General features: G+C 35.2%; 1 protein-coding gene across 7 annotated transcripts in view; it reads right to left on the reverse strand.

Annotated features, from left to right (window-relative positions):
* The window catches only part of IMMP2L (inner mitochondrial membrane peptidase subunit 2), an 821,223-nt gene that overhangs the window by 188,807 nt on the left and 604,792 nt on the right, over window positions 1–27,624 (reverse strand). For all 7 annotated transcript variants that reach the window (XM_044387634.3, XM_057304130.1, XM_026509501.4 and 4 more), the window contains one exon: window positions 16,656–16,758. In XM_044387634.3, the coding sequence (XP_044243569.1) occupies window positions 16,656–16,758 (103 nt within the window). The remainder of the gene's footprint in view (window positions 1–16,655; window positions 16,759–27,624) is intronic.

The raw sequence follows: 27,624 nt of genomic DNA on the forward strand, positions 1-27,624 counted from the left end.
AATAGCAACAGAAAGCCACCCACCGAAGTGTTTCCCGTAGGAGAGTGACCCATTTGAGGCTACAATGACCTCAACTGCGATCTAGATATTGGCGTTGAGAAGATTAAGAAGCAAAGCCTGTTGACCAGTCGGGAAGCTATTACAGAGAGACCTGCCGATGACTTGAATTAGAGGCAGCAGAGCCGATGGAAGAAAGCAGATGAGTTTGAAACATATGATGGTACAAGAGCTGACAGGCCTTGATGGGGGGCTGTAGTTGGAAGTGAGGCAAAGTGAGACCTCAAAGAGGCCTCCTCACTGTTTGGCTTGTGTAACTGGGTGGATGGTGACGCCCTCTACAGAAGGGAGGGAAGTCTGAGGAAAGAAGATGGGAGCAGGAAGAAAAGGAACAGAGAGTTTCATTGTAGACACGTTCACTTTGAGACACTCATCGAACATCCAAGTGTGATACGACCTGAAGATATAAATCTGAACACCAGTGCATAAGAACATCATTGAAAGACATGGGGTCAACTTTCTTAAGGTAGCTTGAAATAGAGATGAAAGTTCAGGACCGAGCTCAGGGGCATGCCAAATTTACAAGCCCGGCAGAGAAGGGCAGAAATGTAAAAGAGGCCTGGAAACAGTGGCTGGTTGTACCAGTTCGAGGAAGCTAAGGGAAGACAAAAAATCTCAAAATGTTTTAAAGAGGAAGTGGTCAACCATATCAAATCCTGCTGAAAGGCTGAATAAGATGAATACGTGGAAACAATCACTGGTTTTGGCAACACGAAAGTAACCCTGACAATCCCTGAGCCAAGCGAATGAACTAGCTTTTCAAAGCCTAGGCATGTAGCTGAGCTGCAGAAGAAAATTATGGAAGAAAGGTAGATGGTGAAAAGGAAAAAGAAGAGGATACGAAGAAAATCTTACCACAGTTGCAGAACTTTAGTAGCTTTTAATCTTAGATAAACTATGGTGAGACATACATAGCATACAAGAATGACTTACAATAGAATTTTTAAAAAAGTACTGTCTGGCACATACACGAAATCAATCTAAATTTGGATCTCAGAATTTATCAGCACAGGATCACCATGTTATTGTTCCTAATTCAGGAGACATGAGGAGATTTTTAAAAAGACCTATAATTACTTAACCAAGAATAGCCACACAAAATCCACGAATATACCTTTCCTATGTAAGTACTCCTGGGAGTACTGACCACTCCTCCCTCCCTCCAGAGCAAAACTGCCAAAAACCAGATGATTAATACCGATCTCCCATGGGTTAAACAGCCCAAATCACCCTTTGTCATTTAAATTACACTGAATTTGAATTTGCATAGGTTGCAAACAGAGAACAGAATCTTGAAGCCACATAAAATAATCACACTTAGTCTTAAAACCGAATACATTAATCTTTTCTGGCACCGCTCCCCCACTGTAACCGCAGAGCTCAATGCTATTCTTCGGGTGAGTCAGGCTGTAAAATTTCCAGTTGACTTATCCACAGAGAGATGGAACCACATGAACCAGAGCCCACGTAAACTGTAGAGAGAAGTGAGCCTTCATGCCTTCAACCTTCTGCTTGGCTCTGTATATTACCCCAAGACCAAGGCTGACTTCCAGAAGTCAGAAAGCTCAGCAAGTTGCAAGGGTGAACAAGGGCTCTTTGAGACTCAAACAATTCTTACACTGATTCTCCAAATTACTTCTCAAGATCAGCATTTCTCAAAGCGTGGTTGTTTTGCCACATTCACCTGATCACTGGTGCCTCAAAGAAAGAAAAGAAAAAAAACCCCAAAGCCCTGTTTCATACTTACACACCCAAATCTTTAAGTGGCAGGCCTGGACATTTGCATTTTTAATAAGCTACCCAAGTGATCATTTACTGTGGATTACACGGTAGGATTCTGTAGGTTTAGGCTTTTCACCTTGTGTTTCTTCATTCTCCAACTCATTTTACACAACACTGCCAGATGCTGCTCCGAACTTGCTATTCTAATCATTTCTCTACCATGCTCAAAAGCCTGCTGGGAGCTTCCTGACGCACCGGCTGCTGACCAGACCTCTTTGTGTGACATTCGAGGTCCTTAGTCAGGACTTCAGACTTTGCCCTTTCCGTAGCTGAACTTCTCTACCCAAGTAAGATTGCTCAAGTATCCACCAGGTATCCTAAGCACTTGCACCTCCCTGCTTCTGCTTATTTGCCTTCGGCCTCTAGAAAGTGAGTTTCTACTTGCCCACAAGCCCAGATCCTATCTTATCGTCAAAGTTGAACGCAGGGAAGCCTTTTCTGGTCGAAATAACCACTTCTATGAACTTTGTACTGTTTTATCTCCGTCTCTGTAATGGCATGTATGCTTTCTACTTTCTATGATACGGTAGTATGGTCAATTCTTTTGTCTGCCCAGCACCCTGGGAACAACCACCCCTTTCTCTGCGTCGGCATCAGCAAAATAGGTTTTCAGGAGTTGCCCTTGCACCCTGACCATACTTGTTGGTCTAGAGGTAGATGTCTGATCCACACCACAGTTACCAGTGTGCCCCACTCCTTGACAATAATTGTTCCCGGATGCGTGCCTGACTCAGGCTAGGCCAATCATAGTCCTTTCTCATCTACACCTTGCTCCACTGGTCAGTGTTAATTGATTCAGGATTGGCACATAACCCGAAGTGATCCTACAGATTGACAGCCAGAGGTCAGATTATCCTCTGGCTCAAACTGGGAAGCTGTCCAGAGCCATGGCCATGGGATTGGATTCCCCCACAGCTTCAGAAGGCCTTGAGATGGGGGAGACAGGCAACTAGTCAGCACGAGTCTTTAGCTCTCATGGTTCAAAACACTTTCAAAGCATATTCACCATTGCCCTCAGAGACCAGGGAGGGGACCTTGTGAAACTTTGAAGGAGTATCACCACACAAATAATTCCTCTGGCCACTGGTTGATAGCTACTGTTTTATTGGTTTGTGTTTTTAAAATTTTTATGGTGATGCTGAATGGAGGAGTGCTACATTCACACTACATTTATAAAAAGTTAAAAGTAACTCGTTCTGTGAAGGTTATTAGATTTCCTCCTTTGGGGGAGGGGCAGAGGAAGAGAATTTTGAGAGCAGGAGAGATCAACCTCCTGAGGTAGAAGGAGGGGCTATATTGTGGGGTAAGAGAAATCAGGGCCTGGGAACATGAAATGTATGATAAGCTTTGAAGACATAATTTACTGCAAGCGCAGTTTATTTTCAATTAAGCATGAAGAATATACAGAGTATATTTTTCATGCATTTGAAAATGATTCTGCCTTGCATGATTCATGATGTTTTTGGTTGGTTTATTTTTAAACTGGACTGAGGTTACAGAAAAGCACATTTGAACAGATATACTAATCAAAGGATCATGATAATAATGTCACATTATTATCATGATCCTTTGATTAGTATACCTGTTGGAGACTTTTAGGAATTAAAAACAGAGAATATAGAAAATAATTTTATGCAGAGGGTATATCTGTTGGAGACTTTTAGGAATTAAAAACAGAGAATATAGAAAATAATTTTATGCAGAGGGTAATCTTCCTGAACCTAAAGGATAACATATCAATTCAGGGTAATATCTTCATACACAGGCATATCCTATTTAAACCCCCTCCATAAAGGGACATCTTATTCATAATCTTTCTTAAAACTAAATACCAAATTTCCTTTGGTGAGATTAAAAGAAAAAAAAAAAAGATATTGTGGATAATGAACTCCAGAAGAATGAGGAGTGAGACAGGGGTAATGATAGAGTATAGAAGCAAATAATAAAATTTTACATTAACGTTATTGTTATATGAAATATATAAAAGCTATAGAGGGAATTTCCTGCAATCAAATAGTAGTTTCATCTAAAGGGAAAAATACTGCAGATAAAGTAAGGTGATTTTTTTTTCAAATTCAAATATAGAGAAGTATTATGTGACTATAATAAAATCAAACAAGAACTTACTCTTGAAAATTTATTTAAACTTCTTATAAAGTATACTTGTGTGACTCAACAGTGTCATACTATTTGAAAAGATATTGCAGTTTAACCAGCAATGTCTGTCTGGGCAAAAAAGGTTATTTAAATACCATGCACTTTGATGAATGACCTTTTAAATGGCCTTGCCCATTTTGTACTATTAGTTTGCAGTAAGTTCAGGGTAATGTATTAAATCTGGAAGCAGCAGCCTAGTGAAACCATGTCTCTAGATGTAAAGAATTCATTCATTTAATGGCATTACCATTCCCACATCAGTACTTAATTTTTCTTTGTTTCAAAGACTGAGCAAATACCTATGTTTTTATTTTGGGTTTTTTGTTTGTTTGTTTTCAATGTCAGAAGAAGTGCCCAATTAAGTTTGTTTTAAAAGCCTCTGGACAAAATATTTTAAGATTAGAATTTTTTCTTGACCAGAATCTACACAATTCCATAATGATTTGTAGAAATGACATAATATATAATCTCATTAGCCTTTTTTGTAAATGTAATAATTTATATGAATAACCTAAATATAATCATGGCTCACTTAAGAGACGGATCTTTCATTTGCCTGCGGCTTCCCAATAGATACCAGGCAGATAGAGTTGAAAGCCTTTGTAGGGGGACTCAGCATGGCTCAGTTGGTTAAGCGGCTGCCTTCTCCCTCTGCCTGCTGCTCCCCCTGCTTGTGCTCTCTCTCTCTGGCAAATAAATAAATAAAATCATAAAAAAAATACTCTGTAGGAATAGGCAAATATAGTCCACAACAAGAGATATTTAAGTAGTTTTGAAAATGTTTGGTTAAAGCTCTTCAATTATAAATAACGTCACTGGAAGTCTATGTAAAACTTTAGCCTAATATAGTTGTTATTCTAAAGTAGATTCCAATTAATAATTATTATTGTTATGGAAATCAGGTTTAGTATCAAAAAGCTAAGCCCCAGATTCCACAACCTGATGAGGACTTAGAATTTCCCTTTTCCCTTCACAGATCACAATACCAATATATTTATTTTAATACTACAATTTTATTGAAAGGACAAACTAGTTCATGTAAATTGAAATTAGTGTGGATGTTCTATATCATTCCATCAGCAAAACGAGTAATTTCTTTTCTCTTTTTAAAAATACTTTAAATTTTGAAATATATACATTTATATTTTAAATAGTAATAATAATGGAAATGGAATTTTTTCTTTTTTTTTTAAGACAGTGAGAGCACATGGGTGGAGAGGGACAGAGGGAGAGAGAGACTCTTAAGCCGCTTCCATGCCCAGTGCAGAGCCAAATGTGGGACTCCATCTCAGGATCCTGAGATCATGACCTGAGCCGAAATCAAGAGTCAGATGCTTAATGGACTGAGCCACCCAGGTGCCCTAAAAGGAATTTTTTTAAAACTTCCTTTTCTGTCAGCCACTTTAATAATAAAAATATTTGCTTTTACAAAATATATTTACTTCTCATTAGCCTCCACATTTCTAGGAATTGCCTTCACCTCTTAAAATATGTGAGAACTTTAGAAAAAGAACAGAGCAGGTCTGTGAAATGGGTGGGTAGTGCATCAGCTGGCATGGAGGCTAAGTGTATGGGGACAGAATTTTGATGGAATAATACTTGCCTGTAAGTTTTAATGAGTCATGAGCACGACTTGATTATCCCTCCCAGAGCTGGGACGCAAATATTATTCAATTCTCGTCAGGTAGCCAAGACTGTTCACTGAAATATCTCTGCAAGTGCTCTGCAAACTAAAGGGGCTTGGAGACATCATTTGGCACTTCCAACTTTAAGTCTTCCACATAAAAATGATCACAAATATATGGGTATGCTTTAAGCTCTTCATGCTTAATTTTAAGGTTTGATCCCTCAAAGGTGAACAGTTCAGTATTTCAGCTGGTGAACCTCTCTAACAGATATGGTGCATTAATTCCAGGCCACAGAATCTAACATGCATCCAATCAATTCTTGGTTCCTAAGGACTCTCAAATCAATCCACTTCTTCATATTTTTATTACACCCACCTTAGTCTAGGGACTAATTATCTCCCACTTGAATCAATGCTATCTTCAATAATTGCATTCCCTACCAATAGCCTGTTTGCAATCTAATCTTTCACTCATAATTTTCCCAAATCAGTCTTCCTGACATGTCTCTTCTTTTTTATTACCCTCCTGTCCAAAAATTTAAATGACTTTTTAGTGCCTCTTAAATTTGTATGTGTGTAGTTCAGGATATAATACGCATGAAGCATAATACTGACTCTTTATATGGACAACTGCATAGGAATTAAACCCCTAACCTGTAAATACATTTATTTTTATAACAATATATAAGATTTAATTGATTTTTAAAATATTTAAAATTCAGTTTTATTCAAATAATTTTGATATTCTTATATTTGTTAGTAGTCATCTTATCTTGCCTTTTGATTTTAAAAGGGATTTTTGATATTTTCCAAAAAATTTTTGGAAAAAATTTTAAAAAGTTACTTTTTAATTGTTTATATTTACTTTCATTTACATTTTGATAAACATTTTCAGATTTTCTACACTGCAAATGTGGTTAAATATTATTTTAATCTTTTATATAACCATTATAAATGCAGTGCAAATTATGTGAAAATCTGTAATGTAACAGCATAGTGACTTTGCTGAAATGGAAACCAGAAAAATGTTATGGATAAACATATAATAATTTTTGAATTACATGCATCTTTATTATATCACTCTTCCAACATCATAGACCTTTCAACAGACTATGCAGACTAGTAATAATAATTAAATTCAGTCATCTTTGTTGTGTTTGCTGGTTTTAGCTACATTATGGTACACTTATCAAGGTAATAGAAAGGAACATATTTCACTTAACAGTTTTTTAGCTTAATTTATAGCTGTTAAGTATTTAGATATATAGTATGTGAACTTCCATGCCCTAGACCCCACAAATATTAGGGGAAACCTGCCATGTGATGTGTAGCCACTGATCCAACTTTTGGTATTTTTGTTTATGTAGTTATGAAAAATATTCTCACTCATCAACAGGGAAGTACAAATAAAAACCATGATGAGATGCCATTTCACACCTGTCAGGATGGCTAAAATTAACAGCACAAGAAACAACAGCTGTTGTCGAGGATGCAGACAAAGGGGAACCCTCTTGCACTATTGGTGGGAATGCAAGCTGATACAGCCACTCTGGAATACAGTATGGAGTCTCCCCAAAATGTTAAAATAGCACTACCCCACCATCCAGCAATTGCACTAGTAGGTATTTGCCCAAAGGATATAAAAATACTGATTCGAAGGGACACATGCACCCCGATGTTTATAGCAGCATTATCAATAACAGCTAAATTATGGAGAGAGCCCAAATGTCCATCAACTGATGAATGGGTAAAGAAGATATGTACACACACACACACACACACACACACACACACAATACAATGGAATATTACTCAGTCATCAAAAGAATGAAATCTTGCCATTTGCAACAATATGGATGGAGCTAGAGTGTATTATGCTTAGTGAAATAAGTTAGAGAAAAACAATATTATATGATTTCACTCATATGTGGAATTTAAGAAAGAAAAAAGATAAACATATGGGAAGGGGGAAAAGAAAAAAAAAAAAAAAGAGAGAGAGAGAAACAAGCCATAAGAGACTCTTAACAACAGAGAACAAACCGAGGGCTGATGGAGGGAAGTGGGTGGGGGATGGGCTAGGTGGGTGATGGGGATTAAAGAGGGCACTTGTGATGAGCATTGGGGTTGTATGTAAGTAACGAATTGCTGAATTCTACTCCAGAAGCCAATATTGCACTGTATGTTAACTACCTAAAATTTAAATTTAAAAAATAATAAAAAATATTCTATCATACTTCAGACATAAAAGGTATAAAGCATAATATCATATACCCTACGTAAGATATAAGACAGTGCTAGTAATTTGCCATCCCTGTTCACCCCTCCCCAATCACATTCACTTCCTCCTCTTCCAGAAGAAATTATGATCCTGAATTCTTTATTGCTATTTTAAATGGCAAATTTTTTAAGGGTATGTTTTTTGTTTGTTGATGATGTCTCCACATGGTTTATGATTGGATATGATAGCTCTTCTACTAGCAAACTTGCAAGACTATCTTGATAAATCTGCAGATTCTTCTTCAGTTTTCCAAGTAGATAATAACATCAACAGCTTGGAATCCTCCTTTCCAATCCACCTTTTATTTCTCTCTTTTGCCTCAACCTGCACTGGCAATGACCTTTGGCACAATATTCAAAAGAAGCGGTGAGGCTGGACCTTCTTGCCTTGTTTCTGATTTAAAAGGGAAGATTCTAACATTTCTTCATTAATTGTTGATAGGTGCTGTAGGTTGATGATATTGCTTTAAGAAGTGGCATGATGTGATCAGAGTTCTTCCCAGAAAAATTCTTAGTGACAGGATGGATTGGAGCAGAATTATCCGGGAGTTGCGGGATCAGGAATCACTTACTGTGTGCAAATGCCACGGGGTCTCCAGGGCCCCGTCAACAGAACACGCCCCCCGGCTCCGATTCTGGCCCCTGTATCAGAGAAATGCACTTGCACTCACTCGAGCCATCAAGTCTGACAAATTTTAATATACCACAAACCCACATGGGTCTTCCTGTCGATAATATCTAAAGCTGTGGCTACTGTGATTCATTATAGGCTCAGTATACGGTTCTATTACACATAAAAAGTCACCCCAGTCACTGACAAGCAAACTGATCTTTTAATTCTCTTTCAAGTCATTTCAATAGATATAACCAATAAGATGCTGACACAAAGCGGAGTCATTTTTTACGATTATCTGACAAGCTTTAGGAAAATTTAAAACTTCCAAAGAAAGTTATCTCCCAGAAGCTCAGTCAAAAGACAAAGTCATTTACATAGTCTGTTGTTTGCCTATTTAGAGAAGTAGAGAGCACATTACCCAGTAAGTATTTTATAAGTAGATAGCCATTGAAATGAGGAAATTCAATCTCGAACCTTGAATCACAGTACATTTAATAGCAGATTTTTTTCTCCTTTTATTGTCTAGACTGGGCAAGAGCAGATTTCTCTCCTCCTCTGGACCCCTCCTGTTTCCCATTTTATTTTTCTGTGAAGACACCAGTTATGTAGACAGACACCAATTATGTCTTACCAATAATAAGACAAAGGTTTCAACTCCACTTTAAAAAATTCTAAGAGCTTATAAAATTGCTAAATTAATAACACTGCATGGATTTCACCAAATCTTGGCTCCTGACCCACTGTCAGTAAATATACATTTTTAATAAAATGAACATGCTTAATTCCGTAACTAAACAGCCCAAAGGAAAGGGATCTGCCATAGCAATGAAGTCTAATGACAATTCTGCTGACATGTCTCCTATCTGAAAATGAAGTCATGTGGAAAATGATTTCTACACTAGCAGAATAATTAAGACAGAAAGCAAAATTTGATTTGGTAGAAATGGAAGCTCAGATTGTCTCTGTTCTCAGTGGGGTGTATGGGGGGATGATATTATTTACTTCACCACTATCTTTAGTTGGCATCATCTTTCCATACTCTCTTTTTTAAATCATATAATTTTTTTGATGTCCCAACCATACAGTAACAAATTCAACTAAAAGCAGTACTAACCCCAAGGGGCTTCTGTTTCCTTTTGTCGTACAGGCCTGTCTCTGTTTTGACTATTGCTCCAAAGAACAGGCTCTTTACTGACTCTTAGCCATCTTTGGTTATACAGATATTTTCATTATAATGGCATTTCTTTTAATTGGCTTTGGACTTTTTATGAAATGTGTGTCATTGTTGACATCAGCCAAATTAAAATTATACCTAAGTATAATGTAAAGTTGTTCAGTTCCAGCACTGTTTAAGGGGAACTGTGAGAAACAACTGAAGGAAAACACCAAGCTACAGATCTTAAGAATCATTATTTTCCTATAAAATATAGATTATTTTAGTGCCTAACAAAAATTTTAAATGAACAAAAGCATGTACTACAAGAAAACAAGAAAACATCACCAATTAAAGTCTAAGCAACATGTTTCAAAGAATGTGTGAATAGAACACTTTATTTGGATCTTGTCAACACAGTCTAATGACCTTCTTCTTTATTTGAAAATGGCTGATTTTAAAGAAAAGTTACTCTAGCTGCTCAAGAGAACTTATACAAGGAAAGTGCTACACTTCAACAATAAATATAATGAAATGTCAATTCATTTTCATACGTCCACAAGATTATTCTGTATTGTACAACCAGAGTGTTTTCAATGCAGCTGAAACCAATTAACCGCTCCAGGCATAAACCACTTCATTCACAAAACATGAAGCATCTAAAATGTTTTCTGCAAAAAATTTTACCAGTTATTATTTCACAGATTTCAGAACACTCTGTTCTACCAAATCCTTCGAGGAAATTTTCCAGTTTTTTTCTTATGGGTTTTTAGTACACAAGTGTCTACTTCTACAAGAGGCCCCGTCATGCCCCCACTTGGAGCACCTCTTATACTGTCTGTGTCTGCATGATTGTCTGCCTCCCCTCTAGGCTATCCTTCCTTGAAGTCGGGGTTGTAATTTGGTCATTATTATATCTGTTGACTCTCATCCCTGCTCCTTCCAGGCATCAGTGCATTCCTGATGACTGAGACCAAAGGTCTGGGAAGACCCACAAGTCCAATGTGCTCCTTATTACGCAGGATTTGAATCTCAGTCCTTATAACAGCAGAATGTTTTAAATGTCTCCCCAGGTTCTGTCCCAATTCCTCCCTTTGTCCTGTGGTCTCAAAAATATAAAAACTTCCCTACCTATTATCTTTCTTTCAGCTTTCTTGCATCTCCAAGAATCTTGTTTTCTGCCCTAATCACATACTGTATTTCTCTTTTACCAAAAATCTGTAATGTAGGGAAAACGTTCAAAACAGGCATGACTAGATAGTAAACCTCTTAAAATGTTCATTTCCCACGTACATTACGTAATCTAGCAACCTATCTCTCGTTAATACAATCCTCATCTCTTCTGACCCATTCTACCCATCAGAATCCAGCCAGAATCAAATGTGGACAAATTGTAGATGCTCAAAATGTGCCTTGATGACATAACCAAAAGGCTTGCATGATATAAAAACATAAACTTTGCTCCTTTTCTTTACTTTTTCACTTTTTTTTTAAGTAAAAGACTTTGAACTTCATTAGGTTCGAAAGGCATTCTATGGAATTGTAATCTTCGTTTCAATGATTGCTTATATGTCATCACTTGTAGACAATTGGTTCGTTTAATAAGTAATATTTCTACTACTCATTTATTCTAAAACTATAATTTCCTGATAGGTATATTTTCTTCAGGTAAATGTTCTAGAGGGCTAATATTTTATTTAATTAGGTACCCATGAAATACGTGATTAGATTAGCTATTTTCCAAATGACTTGGAACTAAAAAGAATTTATACTTAGTATAACTTGCAGTTTCCATTCTCAGATAAAGGCAGTACATCATGCATAGTTTCTACATCCAAATCGTTCAGTTCTGCTTCATGGTGCCTGCACACAAATTGTTCACAAGGTGACACTATGATCACAAACCTAAAAATCAAAATACTTTTATACATTCTTGGAAAGGTTATCTTTGCCTTGAAATGTTTAAGCCAAAAGTTCTTTTTCTAATGGTCTTTGGTCAATGAAGTAAAAATAAATTACTTGATTTAGATACTAAGAAACTAGAATTATAACGTATATTCTTTACAACAAATCACTATACAGCAAACACTGAGAGGATCTCAGGGGATTGTGACTCGTAGCTAGATGGAATGAAAGAAAAACTTCAAAGGGAGAAAATGCACGAACTCAGTGGAAGACACGGAAAGAGTCACATTGGTGTTTTCACCACAGGGAATGAATAGCTATGAGGATATTTCTAATGTAAGTACTGAAATGAATATAGTAAATGGAAGAATGAATGTTATGAACATTTTTAACTGACGAAAAGTCTGCTAATCTGAAATAGTTAAAAATTACTATTTGAAAATTCACAACTATGCATGTACACGCACAAATACTTGCTTTTAATGAGCTTCATTTTAATTTTTTTTAAAGAGTGTACTTATTTATTTTGAGAGACAGAGAGAGAGCGCACACAAGCAGGGGAAAGAGCAGGGGGAGGAGCAGAGGGAACAGCAGAGGGAGAGGGAGAAGCAGACTCTCCACTGAGCATGGAGCCCAACACAGGGCTCAATCCCAGAACTGGATCATGACCTAAGCTGAAGGAAGACACTTAACAGACTGAGCCACCCATGCACCCCAAATGCACTTTCATTTTAAAGCAAGCAGAAAATTCATCAATATCAATTATAATCAGTTACTTCTGAGTGTTTGCAAAGAACAACATAACTACAGGAGAAAGCGTCTTAATGTTATCTGCATGGAAGTAGGGACAGTAAAGAGAAAGACGCTAATTTCATAGAACAAAAGAATTGGTAAGAGAAGAGCTTATCAAATGTTCTAAGCAATCATAAAGCAATATATAGGAATCATCAGATATCTTTAATATATAATGCAGTAAAATAAGTAACTGAAAAACACCTCTAGATAATTATCACAGTTTTAAAGGAAAATTACAGAAGCTATTTCTTATACTAGAAATCTAAGCTAAAGTCATACATTAGTGAATCCATATTATAAGACAGGACATTTTCTATCATTGTGTTATGATGATATATTCAAGAGGCTTAGCATGAAGATATTCCACAGAGGTATTTTTCATAATTGAAACATTTCCTACCAAGTGATATGTGTGATATTTTTCCCTCTGGTCATAGAACCATAAAATGTAAGAGTCAGAAAGAAACTTAGAGGCCATTTACATTAAACAACATTATTCTACTTTTTAAAAGAACTCACTTTTCTTCCTAATTATAAAAATAATAAAACTTGTTGCAAATCTTTTAAAACAAAAAAAAAGTACAAAGGTATAAAAATGAATCAACCATAGTCATAACATCTGGAAACAATTAACATAATACTGTATATTCTGGTCTTTATGCTTTTACTTAAAACGATAACATGAACATTATATCATGTATGTCACAAATGTAATTTTTAATGACTGCATACTATTTCATCCTCTGAATGAACCATATTTTATTTAATTATGCTCTTATTTTAGGTTGCTAAGGAAGTTTACTAAAATTGTGATGATATATCTTTTGATTATATATATCATAGGAGTACGAGTAAATAAATTTTATCACTCATTGATAAAATATATACTCATTCTATTATTTATTTATTTAAGACGAATTCAGAGATGAAAATATTCTTCCTTTTATACATGAGGAAATGTAGACCCATACAAGTTAATTGATTGATGAGGTCCATAACCAAAATTATTTGATTTTCTGTTTCTTTCTATAATGTCCTTCTCTATAATTTAAAAGTACAGCTGTTGGATCTTGGTCTGCTGTCTGTATTCTACTGCTATATCAATATTGCTATCTTTAAATTCATAATCCATTATTCATCTTTTACTCATAACTATTTCATTCCCTCTTGAAAGCCCAGAGTGGCAATAAAATGAATCAGAAAAGCAAATTGAAATTTTAAAGAATAAATAAGAAATAATAAAACAAACTAGAAAAACACCAGAACGAGACATTTTTTCTTATTCTTCTTTAGATTTCAAGCAAAAGTCTACCTGAATATGGAAAAATCAGCTCCGTTATGATTGCTAGCAGGCTACAATTTAAAATAAACTAGGTAAATTCTATTATAGAATAGGATTACTATTCAAAGAGTTAAAGCATGTAAAACTATTTGGATACATTTCTGAAATTATTTGGGAGGCAAATGAAGGATAAAGACTTCAATCAGTTTCCAAAAAGTCAAGATAAGCATCTCAGAGACAATCCTGGCTGCCTTAAGATAGACTGTTTACATCAAGAAAATGTGCATTTCCTACTTACAGTGGGAGAAATGAATCAACCATCCAGAAAGCCTACAGCTTACTGACCTTCCACATACCACCTCCAAGTGTACTGATTGATAAACCATGTGGAGTCTGCTTGAGATTCTCTCTCTCCCTCTCCCCTCTCCCCACTCATCCTCTCACTTTCTTTCTCAAATAAATAAACAAAATATTTTTTAAATGCAATAAGAAAATTCTACACTCCAGTATATCACAGTTTAGCTTTAAATAAGGATTGCAAGTTTTATTTTGCTTGTTTCCCCTTTGTCCTTTTAAGATGTGCGTGGGAGCATCAATATTAATAATTTTTCCTAGTCATAAATGCTGTTGGTACACAAAACAGGAGAGTTCATTGTAAAAGTAAAACAAACAAAAAAAAAAAAGATGTACTGTCACTCATCAAATACAAATAGCTTTATACAGGACATGACAAACGTCTTCCTTCGTCCTAGAAATGTTCTTCACCTAATTTTGACAAATAAAAATAAAACTAGTTAAGTGAATAGACATTGATAGCTTAGTCCACCCCATGAACCAAGGGACTTTATGCTTGTTTGTTTGTTTATAACAATTAAAAAGGGAAGAAAATAACCACTGAATTTCACAGTGGTTTTGTACCTCTGACTCTTATTACTGGTCATGTTATATTGAAGAAGTAGACTTCATTTAAAAACATAATTTAAACCAAATGGCATTAAAGTGCTGCACACAATACATTTGTCAATGTTTTGCATACTGTAGATTCTTATTGTAATAAACACAATGGGGTCCTTCATACATGGTTCATTCTTTTCTTTCTTTCTTTCTTTCTTTCTTTCTTTCTTTCTTTCTTTCTTCCTTCCTTCCTTCCTTCCTTCCTTCCTTTCATCTATTTTTAGAGAGAGTGAGCATGCCTCGAGCAGGGGGACGGGCAGAAGGAGCCCGAGAGGGGGAATCTTAAGCAGGCTCTACACTGGGAGCCCACCGCAGGGCTCAATATCAGGACCCTGAGACGACCTGAGGAAAATCAAGGTCTGACACTTAACGACTGAGCCACCCAGGTGCCCTGCTTTCTCTTTCTTTTAAAGATATAAGCAACAGAGGATATTTCCATAGCTGATACACCTTCCTGGGTATATTCATAGTTCAACAGTACGAAATGCTATTAATAAGCACACAACAGAAGACGGAGCACAGTAAGAGCTGCGTAATAGATATGATACACTGAGGATTACAGGCAATTCCCAGTATTCTATCAACTTTATCATTTTCTCTCCAAATAAGAAAGCATATGGAATATGATTGATTGACAATATTAACTATATAAGCAATATCGCATTGGCTTTATTCATAAAGAAAAAGCAAAGCAATCTCAAACTTTAGTACTTTATTATGAGTACCTAATTATTCAGCACACAGCCCACACCTGATAACAAAACACAATAATTTTAACACTTGATTTCAGAGTCACTACCCAAATGAATTAAAACCCAAACCAAAACTAACCAAAATTTTGATGTGGATTTGACCAACAACATGATACACTCAATAGATTTAATCTCATTGATGAGAGAGAAATAAAACTGCTTTTAGATGCTTTATTTTCACTTTCAGGTTGCTACTAAATTTTTTCGTAAGTCACTTCTACTACATTCTAAATGACCTACAACATTTCCAATCTGTTCATCCCATCTTTGATATGCCCTAAAAAGATTAAATCGCATTTCTGTAATAATTACTATTCAAAAGCAAAAAAGACCTTAGACGGTTTTATTATCACCATTGCAAACCCTCCCCCCTCAAAGAAATAGAAGTAATCTCATTTAAAGTTTTCTCCCACTTATCTATATAACACCCATCCAACCCCACATCTCTTACTGTACTTTAAGCCAAAGGTAGTTCAAAGTGGCTGCCCCTCTAGTGACAATAATAGTGGTCACTCATAATACATGACAGAAATTGCTTAGTGACCACCAATATTTAGTTTTACACAAAAGAATGTGGGTAATTCTTTTTGAGAACATATCTGAAGGTGCTTGATATTAATTTATACGTACATAACTAGGATAGATAGGTCTAGCCATAGGAAAATTAAATGATCTAAAGATTCAAGTTTTTAAACAGATGTACGTAAATGGAAGTCAGGTTCAGTTTCTACTAACTAAAATATTCTTCACTTTAGATTATGACTTATTTCAAGGGTTCACAGAGAATTTCCATATGCATTTCAAAATGAAAAAAATTACAAAATATCAGTTTAATCACAATAGACAAGGCATAAGGAATGTCCACATTTCTGTTACAAATTAAATGCAGACAAAATGGGACTTACCAATATGATTTCCATCATACTTGCAAACGATTTAGAAAACTGATGCTTATGGGTCTTTTACACATTATATCTATTAAACACTAACTGAAAACATAAGGCACAAAGTGTTTCTGTGGAGAAAAAAACTAGACCTTCCTACTGGGATTAGTCAACCTGCTGAAACCATCTTTGGTACTTTACTAAAGGATTCAAGTTCTTTTCTATGAAACACACACACATACACCTTGACAGCTTATATTATCCAGATAGTATTTAAAAGGAACTTTTCAAATATAAACTGCTTCACTATACAATTCACGATCAGTCTTGGCTGGACTACCTGAGCAACCCACGTGTCATAATTTTGTTCCTACATGTGACATACAATTATTATCATGCAACAAAATGACTCACCGGCCCAAAGGAATTACTGTCAAAACTGTGTCCATGATGATCACCTTCAACCCAGATGTGACCCCGGGGAACTTTGACATACCGGTTTTTGTGGCCCATGGTTCTAGAAATAAAGAGCATACATAACCAATGAGATGAGAACAGAAAGATCATGCAGTTGAGCATACAAAGAAACAAAGGGCAAAAATGCTGTTATGAAGATGCAACAGGCAATCATAGGTGAACCATGAAGCTCCTCTATAACTTCATTTTTTTTTTTAAGAGTTTCTATTTATTCATTTGACAGAGATAGAGACAGCCAGCGAGAGAGGGAACACAAGCAGGGGGAGTGGGAGAGGAAGAAGCAGGCCCATAGCGGAAGAGCCTGATGTGGGGCTCGATCCCAGAATGCTGGGATCACTCCCTGAGCCGAAGGCAGACGCTCAACCGCTGTGCCACCCAAGCGCCCCCCCCCCCTTTTTTTTTTTTTTTTAGTTAAACTTCTCAAACCAACAGCATTTTTCATAACCTCTTAATACTCTAAAAATCAGTGTATATAAGAAACAACGACAAAACCCTGGATGATCCCTTGTCAGGTTTAAACTATCAAAATCAGCTGAAATTTTTTATCAGTATTATTTTATTTCATAAATTATTTTTTTTTTAAAAAAAGATTTTATTTATTTATTTGATAGAGAGACAGCAAGAGAGGGAACACAAGCAGGGGCAGAGGGAGAGGGAGAAGCAGGCCTTCCACTGAGCAGGGAGCCCGATGTAGGGCTCGATCCCAGGACCCTGGGGATCATGACCTGAGCTGAAGGCAGACGCTTAACAACTGAGCCACCCAGGCACCCCATAAATTATTCTTGCAAATGAAAAACTTTTTAACAATTTGGAAGACTAAATTAAAGATTAATGATCAATGATACACTTTTAGTGGGACATTCTATATTCCTTTTTTAAAAAAGATTTATTTATTTATTTGAGGGGGCTGGAGAGGCAGAGGGAAAGTGAGAGGGAGAATCCTCAAGCAGACTCTGCACCGAGTGTGGAGCCCAGTGCAGAGCCAACATGACCTGAGCCTAAATCAAAAGTCAGATGCTCAACTGACAACCCACCCAGGTCTCCAGGAACACTGTATACTCTTAAGGCTGACAAGGAAATGGAATAAGGAAAGGCTCTCTCCTACAGTGTTGGTGGCAATATAAAATGATACAACTTTTTTCCTACTTTGCAATTTGGGACTTAGTTTCATCAAATTTGTTAAGAGACTAAAATGTACATGCCTTTGACCTAGTTATTATGCCATTCTGTAGAAATCCACCCCAAAGAAATAATCAGAAATATGAACAAATATTTATTATTAGGAGCATTCAAAACAATTTTTTTTTTTTTTTTTTTTTTTTAAGAAAGGCAGACTGCCACATGCAGCACCCTATTTGGATGTGTCTGGAGTCTTGGAAGTTTGACTACATTCTACAAATGGACCTGGGCAGCTTGTTTGGCGTTTTTAGCAGGGGAATGCAGCTACTCCTATACCCTTGACCGAAGAACAGCCCTTCTCTATTGGGAAAGGTCCTCCTCTTCCCAGAGTAAGCAGCATGTGTCAGGAGGGATGCACAGGGAGCAGTGAGGGAGGAAGGGGACACCCGCCTAGCCAGCCCCTTTGGCTGAATCAACCCTTGCTTTCAATGGGGTGACAGATGTCACAGCCAGATCTCCCTCACAACCGCAACACAAGCTTTTTTCGTTCTTTTAAACAAAAGCTTTTATATCATATATATATTTCCTAAATATTCTACAACACGAGAATGGTCAACTAAATTATGATACAACCAATTTCATAAGAGGAACAAGATGAGAATAAAATATTACTCAATTCTATAATAAATTCTTTTGAGGGTAGAGACTTTTTTTTTCTTTTTTTTACTCCCCAAAGCATTTGGGAAAATGCCTAGCCTAAAGAAGCTTCTCAGTAAATGTTGGTTGAATGAATGAGTGGACGTCGCCCCTAAGTCTATAGAATTAAGAATAGAAACTGAGCTTTGTGAGCTATTCCTTGGTGTAGAATCCCTTTCAGACCATTTTTGTTAGTTAGCAAGTGGTACGTGTGCAGAAGAACATTAAAAAAACAAAAAAGACCACACATAAATTGGTGCTATAGAAATTGAAACTATTCATTATCTAGAATGGTTTTTAATTTTCAAGATAACTTCAGTGTTGAATTACTTTGCTCCAGATCAGTAAATCATTCATGCAAGGAAGCAATGCTGTGGCCATTAGAAGCCCACAGTAAGTTAATGACTGCCGTTTATTTTTAATTACTACTGGGAAGAAGAGTTTCAGCTTTTTAAAGAAAAGCAAAAACAAGTTGAACACATCTCACCATCATATACTCTGTAATATAAGTGTTCTTCAATTAAAAACTGTCAATTAGATCCTGATATCACTACTGCTTTTACCATGAGATTGCCTCTAAGAACTAATATCCCACATCAAGTGTTAATGACGGGAGAAGACCCTTTTACTTAATTGTTGGCAAGGCACACTTTCTTATTAAGTCCAAACATTTGTTCACCTTATTATGCTGGCTATTTTGGGTAGTTAGAAAGAAAACAATTACTCATCTTGCCTCTTCAAGCAGAATTATGAAATAAAACCAGCATAAAATCATTTCTGCATTGAAATGGTAGAGTTGAGTCAAGCATATTCTTCTGGAAACCAGAAGAATGATATAAAACTCAGATTCAGTTTCAATGTCATATGAACCAGGGAGTCAAGATACTTGTGATAGAAAATGACAGTATCGTAAAATTAGCAGTGACAGTTGCACATTTCCTTGCATTGACCATCTTATCTAAAAACGTTGAATACGCCCATCCTCCCACCATTTTCTAGCCTCTTACAATGCCTTATTTTTCTTCACTGCAGCTACTAACACTTGACATTCACTTACTGGGTTTTTGTTGTTGTTTATTGCCTATCTCCCCGCCCCCCCCCCCCCAACTAGAATATAAACTTTGGAACTTTGCCTTTCTTGTTCACTTTCTTTGCATCCCCAGAGCCCAGAAGAAAGCACTGTACAAAGTGTTCAACAAATATTTGTTAAATAAATGACCAAATGACTGAGTAACTGAAGAATAAAAAATACTGCAACAAAGGCAGAATAATAGGGTGGAAAGTTCAGAGTCTGGAAGCAGACTAAACCAGTTCTAGTCTTGCCACTAGAACTCATTAAGCAATCCTGTGCGAGTTACTTAGTGTCAACCTCCATCTGCCTATCTTTAAAATAGGATGAATAAGACGTACCCCGGTTGAGATGAAGGTCAGTAGGTAAATGAGAATGTACTGGAGAGGTTACTAGAGGGCATAGTCTCTGCAATCAGCCTCTTTTGGCTTTTTTACCTAACTGAACACTTTCAAGTTCATGTGACCTTGGAAAAGTTGACGCAATTCTGTCAGTGTTCTCATTTGGAGAAGAGAGCAAAAAATGGTACCTAACTCAAAGAGTTGTTCCATGAATAAAGTGGTATGTATTAAACACTTGATAAATGGATTCTCGTATAGTTGAGACTGTTTTTAAGCACTCAGTATAGTTCTGATATATGGTAAGAACCCAATAAGTGGTAGTTATTATTGCTATTGTCTTCCTTTGTCCACTATTTTCTTTCTTTTCATAATTCAGAATGTATTCAGCCACCACTATCTATTAGCATCAGTCTCTTAAAATTACCTGAGCTACGCTTCAATAATTTCTTTTCCCCACAGTTGCACTGTGACTATAGACTATTTTTTATTCTACAATAAATCTTTTTTTTTTTTCCTTTTTATTCATATGCCCTTCTGGGATACTCTAAAACTTACATGTGAAAACACAACCTATCTGTTTGTGCATATTTAAATATGCAAAGAGTAGTAGGTGAAAACACAACCTATTTGTGTTTTCACTTATTAATCACTTGCATTTTTTAATGTCACAGTGCTAATAGGAGTGGTTTACCTTGATACCAGACAGGTGTGAAAGAGTACTTTGAGCTGTAGAACTCTGATAAAATTCATTTCATTTGCATAGTGCATATTTCTCAGGTTTCAATCTAACTTTTTAAAAAATAACCCAAAGTAGTTTTAAAAAATATGATGTTAAAATATCGAGCTGGTTCCTTTTAGGACTGCCAAAGAAATATAATACTCCTAATAGAATTCCTCTGGAGAAGGAATTTTAAATAGCTTTGTGCTTCTGAATTCACATAAAAGAGAGACAAGATAATCTTTCAGGTGATTTAACAGTTAAGTGAGGTGTCAGCATACAAGGTTGCATGTATCTATGGCTTGCAAATAATTTTGGTTTGACAGTCAAAAATGAGTTCTGTATGGTATTTTAACTACCTGTCTACAAAGAGGCATTTTTAGTACTAGCTTTACCAAGACAAGTTACTAGGTCTTATAAATGGAATGAAGAATGATTGCCTCCAATTTGATTTGACCTTGAAACATTTTTTTTTAAATTTCATAGTCTTTTCAGTGTCATCAGTTGAATACAAAATTATCAATATAAGCCTTGATACCACAAGAAGGAAACAAATTCATATTTAAAGTATTTCCCAAATATACACATATTCTTAACTTAGGTAATTAGTATTAATAATTCATGATTTATTGAAGTGTTTTATTTCTTTATTTTTCAAACAATTGTATTGATTATTCTCATTGTCCAAAGGAGTGGCTTTGCTGAATATGTTTACTACTCCCTGGATCCTAGACCCCTGGTTTTCATTATCTTGAAGGGGCTAGATGTCAAGGGCTCAGGACTATGCAAGATCAGGAGTTGGAACTAGATCTCTTTCATCATCATCATCACTGATATACTGGACTAGAAAAAAAAAAAATCTACCATCAGGAAAGGAAAACAAGAAGGACACTTGTCTATCAAGTGTTGGCATCTAGAAGAGACAGTAATTCTCCCTTGAGAATCCACATCCTGCTCAAAGATGAGATTGGGGTTCAAATTCACACAGCTTGTGTTGTCTAAGAAAATTTAGAGTTAACTTGACTTGGCCCCCGGAATCTGTCAGAAGGAAGTATGAGTCTTTTCAAGAAAAACTGTTCATTTCAGAGTTTTCAGGTTTTCTATAGCTAAGTCCCAGCCAGTAAGAGCTCATAATCCAATATAACACAACTCACAAGGAAACAGCCGGTTATTAATGAGTCAAGGCAAACAATAAAAGGCAGAATTAGACCCCTGAGGACTTAAAATACTGGATTTATCAGACATAGAATATAAATTATGCATATTTAAATATTTTTTTAAGAATTAAAAAGGGAACTTTAAAAAATGAGCAAGAAACACTACCTTATTTTTGAAGGACAGACAATTGAAAAAGAATCAAATACAACTTCTAAATTTTAAAATGCAGTGGACCCTTGAACAATGTGGGGGTTGGGCGCTGACTCCCTACTGCAGTAGAGAATCCTCATAAAATTTTTGACTCCCCCAAAATGTAACTACTAATAGCTACTATTGACCAGAAAACTTTCTGATAACATAAGCAGTCAATTCACACATATTTTTATGTTATATGTATTCTATACTGTATTCCTACAACAGAGTAAGCTAGAGAGAAGAAAATGTTATTAAGAAAATCATAATGGAGAGAAAACACATTTACAGTAGTGTACTATGTTTATCAAAAGAAATTCACATACAAGTGGACCCACCCAGGTCAAATCTATGTTATTCAGGGACCAACTGTATATAATTAAATAGGTGGACAAAAAGCAGATTACTAAAACTAAAGAAAAAGTCATTTAGAATTTAGAACAGAGAGGTAAAGAAATAAAAGAAAATATAAGAGATGTTAAGAGACATAGAGGACATTACTAGGAAATGTAACGTAAGTGTAATAAGAGTCCCAAAGGAAGAGAATAAAAGAAAACAAGGAAAGGCAATAGTGGTAGAGAACTTTTCAGAATTGATGAAAGCGTGAACTCACCGAGTCTGCACAGTGAACCAACCACAAGAAAGATAAGGATAAAGAAATCACACCTTGATACAATGTAATGCATTTGTAGAACCCTAAAGACCCTCTTGCCTCCACAAATTTTTGAGATGCTGCCAGAGGAAAAAAAGGTAGATTATCTTCAAACTAACAGCAGAGTTTCCATACTAGGGTATAATTTACATGGAATATAACCCAGTCATTTTAAGTATACAATTCAATGAGATTTAACAATCTATACAATCATATAATCACTAGATCAAGATATAAAACACTCAAATTATTCAACAAAGTTTCCTCACTTCCCTCAGCAGGCCCATCTGCCCTCACTGAGATCCATGGCTCCAGGTAACTGGGTTGAGCTGCTCCTATCACTACAGTTTTGCCTTTCCAGACTTTCCTACAGATGATATCATTCAATATGTATTCTTTTATTTCTGGCTTGTTTAAAGTAGTCTAATGCTTTTGAGATTAGTTCATGATGTTGCATGTATTAGAAATTTGCTACCATTTTTTTCTTAACAATATATAGATATACAGTTGGTTTGCCAAGCAATAGTTCATGGACACTTGGGTTGTTTCCAGTTTTTGGCTATCATCAACAAAGCAGCTACGAATATTTCAGTATATATATATATATATATATATATATATAGATAGATAGATAGATATAGATATAGATATAGATATAGATATAGATATAGATATAGACAAGTATCTATAAGTGAAATGGTTGGGTCATATGGTAACTGAATGCTAACCTGTCTTTTCTCTAATGACTAATATTTCTGAGTATGCATTTGCCATTTGCTTTCTTCTTTGGTGAATTATTAAAGCTTTGAAAAATGAAATTCAGTGGTTTGCTTCTTATTATTGAGTTGTATAACTTCTTTATATAATCTGGATATAACTCTTACCAGATGTATGCTTTTGTAAATATTTTCTCCTAATCTGTGACTTTTTTTTCATTTTCTTAACAGTTTTCTTCAAAGAACAAGCATTTAAAATTTTCATGAAGTTTATTTCTCATTTTTTCTTTTATAATATATGCTTTTTATGCCACAAGAAATCTTTGCCTAATCCAAAATCACAAAGCTTTTTTTCTATTTTTTTCTTCTACCTTTCTAGTTTTAAGCCTTTCTAAAAAAATATGGTACAAAAGAAAGTTCAAGGTCATTTTTTCTTTCTTTCTTTCTTTCTTTCTTTCTTTCTTTCTTTCTTTTCTTTTCTTTTCTTTTCTTTCTTTCTTTTTTTGCATATGGATATCCAAATTTTCTAACCCCATTTTTTTAAAAAAAGATTATTCTTTCTTAGTTGAATTACCTTGTGCTATGGATGAGTTATGTTTCCTCAGAATTCATATGCTGAAGCCCTATCTCCCACATGGAGATGGGGCCTTTGGGAGATAGGTTTAGATCAGGGCAGAAGGGTAGGGACCTCATGAGAGGATTAGTACACTTATAAGAAGAGACTAGAGAGAGCTGGAGTGATCTCTCTCTGTCTACTTCCCCCACTCTCCACCCCTACTCTCTCACTCTACCATGTGACAACTTATACAAATAACATGCAGAAAAGGAGGAAAGTGATTGAAAATAATTTTTTCTAGGTTTTTGAATTTTTCTAGTGAAAAGTAGAGATATTTATTATCTTTGGACTTTGTTTGGTATGCATTTAAATAATTCTAGGAATCACAGTGGGAATGTTGTCTATTAACTCCCCAACCAGTAGACTGAATATAGAATTTAAAAATCCCAGTTAATGTAGAGGCACCTAGGTGGCTCAATCAGTTAGGCTTCGGACTCTTGGTTTCGGCTCAAGTCATGCTCTCATGGGTGGTGAGACTGAGCCCCATGTCAGGCTCCACACTCAGTGGAGAGTCTGCTTGAAGATTCTCTCCCCCTGCCCCTCCCCTGACTCATGCACACACACTCTCTCTCTCTAAAACAAATAAATCTTCAAAAGTAAAATCTTAGTTAATGCAAAAGAATGCAGAAAATTAAAAAGTAGAAAAAGCAGGATCAATAGAAAACACAAAATAAGATGGTATTTAAATATATCACTAATAATAAAACTAGATGAACTAATATAGCTAACTGAAAAAAAATATTGTCCAACTGTGTAAAAATTATAGCTACATGTTGCTCATAAGAGAGACACATAAAACAAAAGGCTACAGAGAATTTGATAATCATAATAAAACAATAAATCAGGAAAATAATAGCTTCATTAGCACCCAGACAAAATGATATCAGGTCTCTGAGATGAGATTAAAGTGTTTATGGGACCTGATCATGAAAACACTGATGCTTATTTTATGCTATAGAAGGATTTTAAGCAGGGAAGTGAGCTTAAAACTCTTTAATAAATAAAGTTAAATTTTGTTTATTAAAATCCATGGTCAGGGTCAATATTCTAAAATGTCCAAAGATCTCTGCTATAACAACGTGGTAAGCTTTTCTACTGTTCAATATACCCATTCTCTCTTCTAACTCTAAATGCTACCAATTGTTATATTTGCTTAGTATAAAAATGCTAAGTTATGGAGATTCAATACTCTTTTCCTTGGAGCTTGTACTGAATTAGAAATGGCATGTAATTAAAAAAATAAATATATGTAATTAATAGAGAGTGAATTTAAGCAAATTAGGTGATAATATTTCTAGGAAGTTGAATCACTTAGAGTAAACTGTTAAATGAGGACATTTCTTAAGATCACAGTTGGAAAGACACCAGCAATGATCTAATAAAACTCCCCTTGGTATACATCAAGTAGAGGCAAAAAACATTTAGGTGAAGTCACCTAGTTAGCTGCAGGGCAAAGACCATATAAACCAGATTCTATAATTCCCTTTCCATTTTACCATGGATCATAACTATTTGAGATTCCAAAGAATAGGTCTTAACATCTTTTCAGTGGAAAAAAAATGAAATGTCATTCTCTAAATAGACTGCAGATTGTTGCTAGGTGATTAGAGCAAATCTATTTAGTTCCTTTAAACAAGAAGTAAGGTTTATATGTCTTCACAATAAAGTTGCAGAATTTTATAAATTTAATATGAATGCTCTTAGTACAGCTAAGAATTTTTTCAGTGAATATTCCTGATGTACTTTTTTTTTTTCTAAATTTGGATTATAGGAGCACAGATGTGACAATTTCCTTAAAAGAATGTTTTCTCCTGTTAAACATACACCTTAAAAATATCTATGGCTGTCCATAAAAATCACTGTAGTTGTTAGTGAAAATTTGAGAAAGATACCAACATTTATCAAACATTAGATTCCATCCATGCTAGGTCAGGCCACATAAATAATACATACTTACGCTGTGCTGATCAATCCAGCAATGACGTGTAGTTAATGCTGTGTTACCTTGTGAGTTAGGGTTAGTTTATGAGGATAAGCTTATGAACTCTGTGAGAAGGCGGACTCCACTTTTTCTTTTCTGTTAGAACCACATTTATTGAATGACTACTATGTGCACAAAGGAACAGAAAAGAATAAGATCTTGTCCCTACTACCAAGATTATAACTTCTACCATGATTCGAACTTAAGCAACTAAAGTCTGTGAAATATATATGACAATCTAAACTACCATAGATGAAATTTAACAAGTTGGAAGCATCTGCAAGAAAATAACTGACAAAAGGAGGAATAAACATATGAACGAATGTCAAATCTTTCTAACCACATGGGTGTTCAAAGGATGGTATTATTTTAGTCTGAACTAGCCAGGAAAGGCATTATGAATATCTGAATCAAGATATGAAGAAGGGATAGATAAGAGCTAACAGGTAAAGAAGGTAATAGGTAATTCAAATCCCATTCTCTTACAGAAAAAAATATTTCCTTTTCCTTAGTGCATTATTTCCTGGAAATACAGCATCATAAATTAAGGGGAATATTTTATAAGCCACTTTATAATGAAGACTTCCAGTCACTGCAATGGGATGGAAAGTTAAACATATTTAAATTATTTCACTCTAAAGATATTATTATTAATTTTTTCTCTTATTTTCCTTAATTTCTTCTTATTCTTCTATTCTAAATGCTGTTATAATACATCCAGTATTAACTTATCTTAGATCATATTAAGTCAAAATTTTAAGTAGGTAAATGTATTGAGTTACAGCATAATTATAAACATTATATAAGCTATCTGAATACAGAAAAGATAACTCCACATAGCAAAGATAAAAATGTATCTAACTTCCATATATTTAAAATTAGTTTTTGCTAAAATGATAAAAACATGAAATGCCAAAGGTTTAAACACCATAATCAGTTTACCTACTGCTAAACTGGATCTTATCAGAAATAGAAATAGTGACTCCTATCATTATTCCATGGAAAGCTTCCTAGAAAACCAATTTAAATAAAATAGAGGGCTTGTAATGCATAGTTTTATTTTTCAAAAAAATCAGTATTTATTATAAATGGTATTGTTGCACTTGTTTACAAAGTCCTCTCTCAAAATAATTTCCTGGGTATCTGTATCATTCATCATTTACTTTAGTAGGGTTTTTCCACATGCTATGTATACAGGGGGAAAAACACATTTCATTGTTTAATGTAAGGTCTTTAGATATTGGAGGAAATACGAACAATTTTCCATCTGCTTGCTCTGATGTCAGTCTTGCAACCTGAATATTCCTTTTAACATTAAAAGGAATGTATGCTATTTTCTTTATTTCCCACAAACAAAATTAATGAGCCTTTGGATTAATTACTAGTAATTAATCTTTAAATTACTAGTGGTAAGGTCCTTAGATATTGGAGGAAATACGAACAATTTTCCATCTGTTTGCTCTGATGTCAGTCTTGCAACCTGAATATTCTTTTTAACGTTAAAAGGAATGTATGCTATTTTCTTTATTTCCCACAAACAAAATTAATGAGCCTTTGGATTAATTACTAGTAATTAATCTTTAAATTACTAGTGATCATTTTTTTTTAAAGATTTTATTTATTTATTCGACAGAGATAGAGACAGCCA

The sequence above is a fragment of the Ursus arctos genome, unplaced genomic scaffold (genome assembly GCF_023065955.2).
Source record: "Ursus arctos isolate Adak ecotype North America unplaced genomic scaffold, UrsArc2.0 scaffold_3, whole genome shotgun sequence".
NCBI classification, from domain to species: domain Eukaryota; kingdom Metazoa; phylum Chordata; class Mammalia; order Carnivora; family Ursidae; genus Ursus; species Ursus arctos.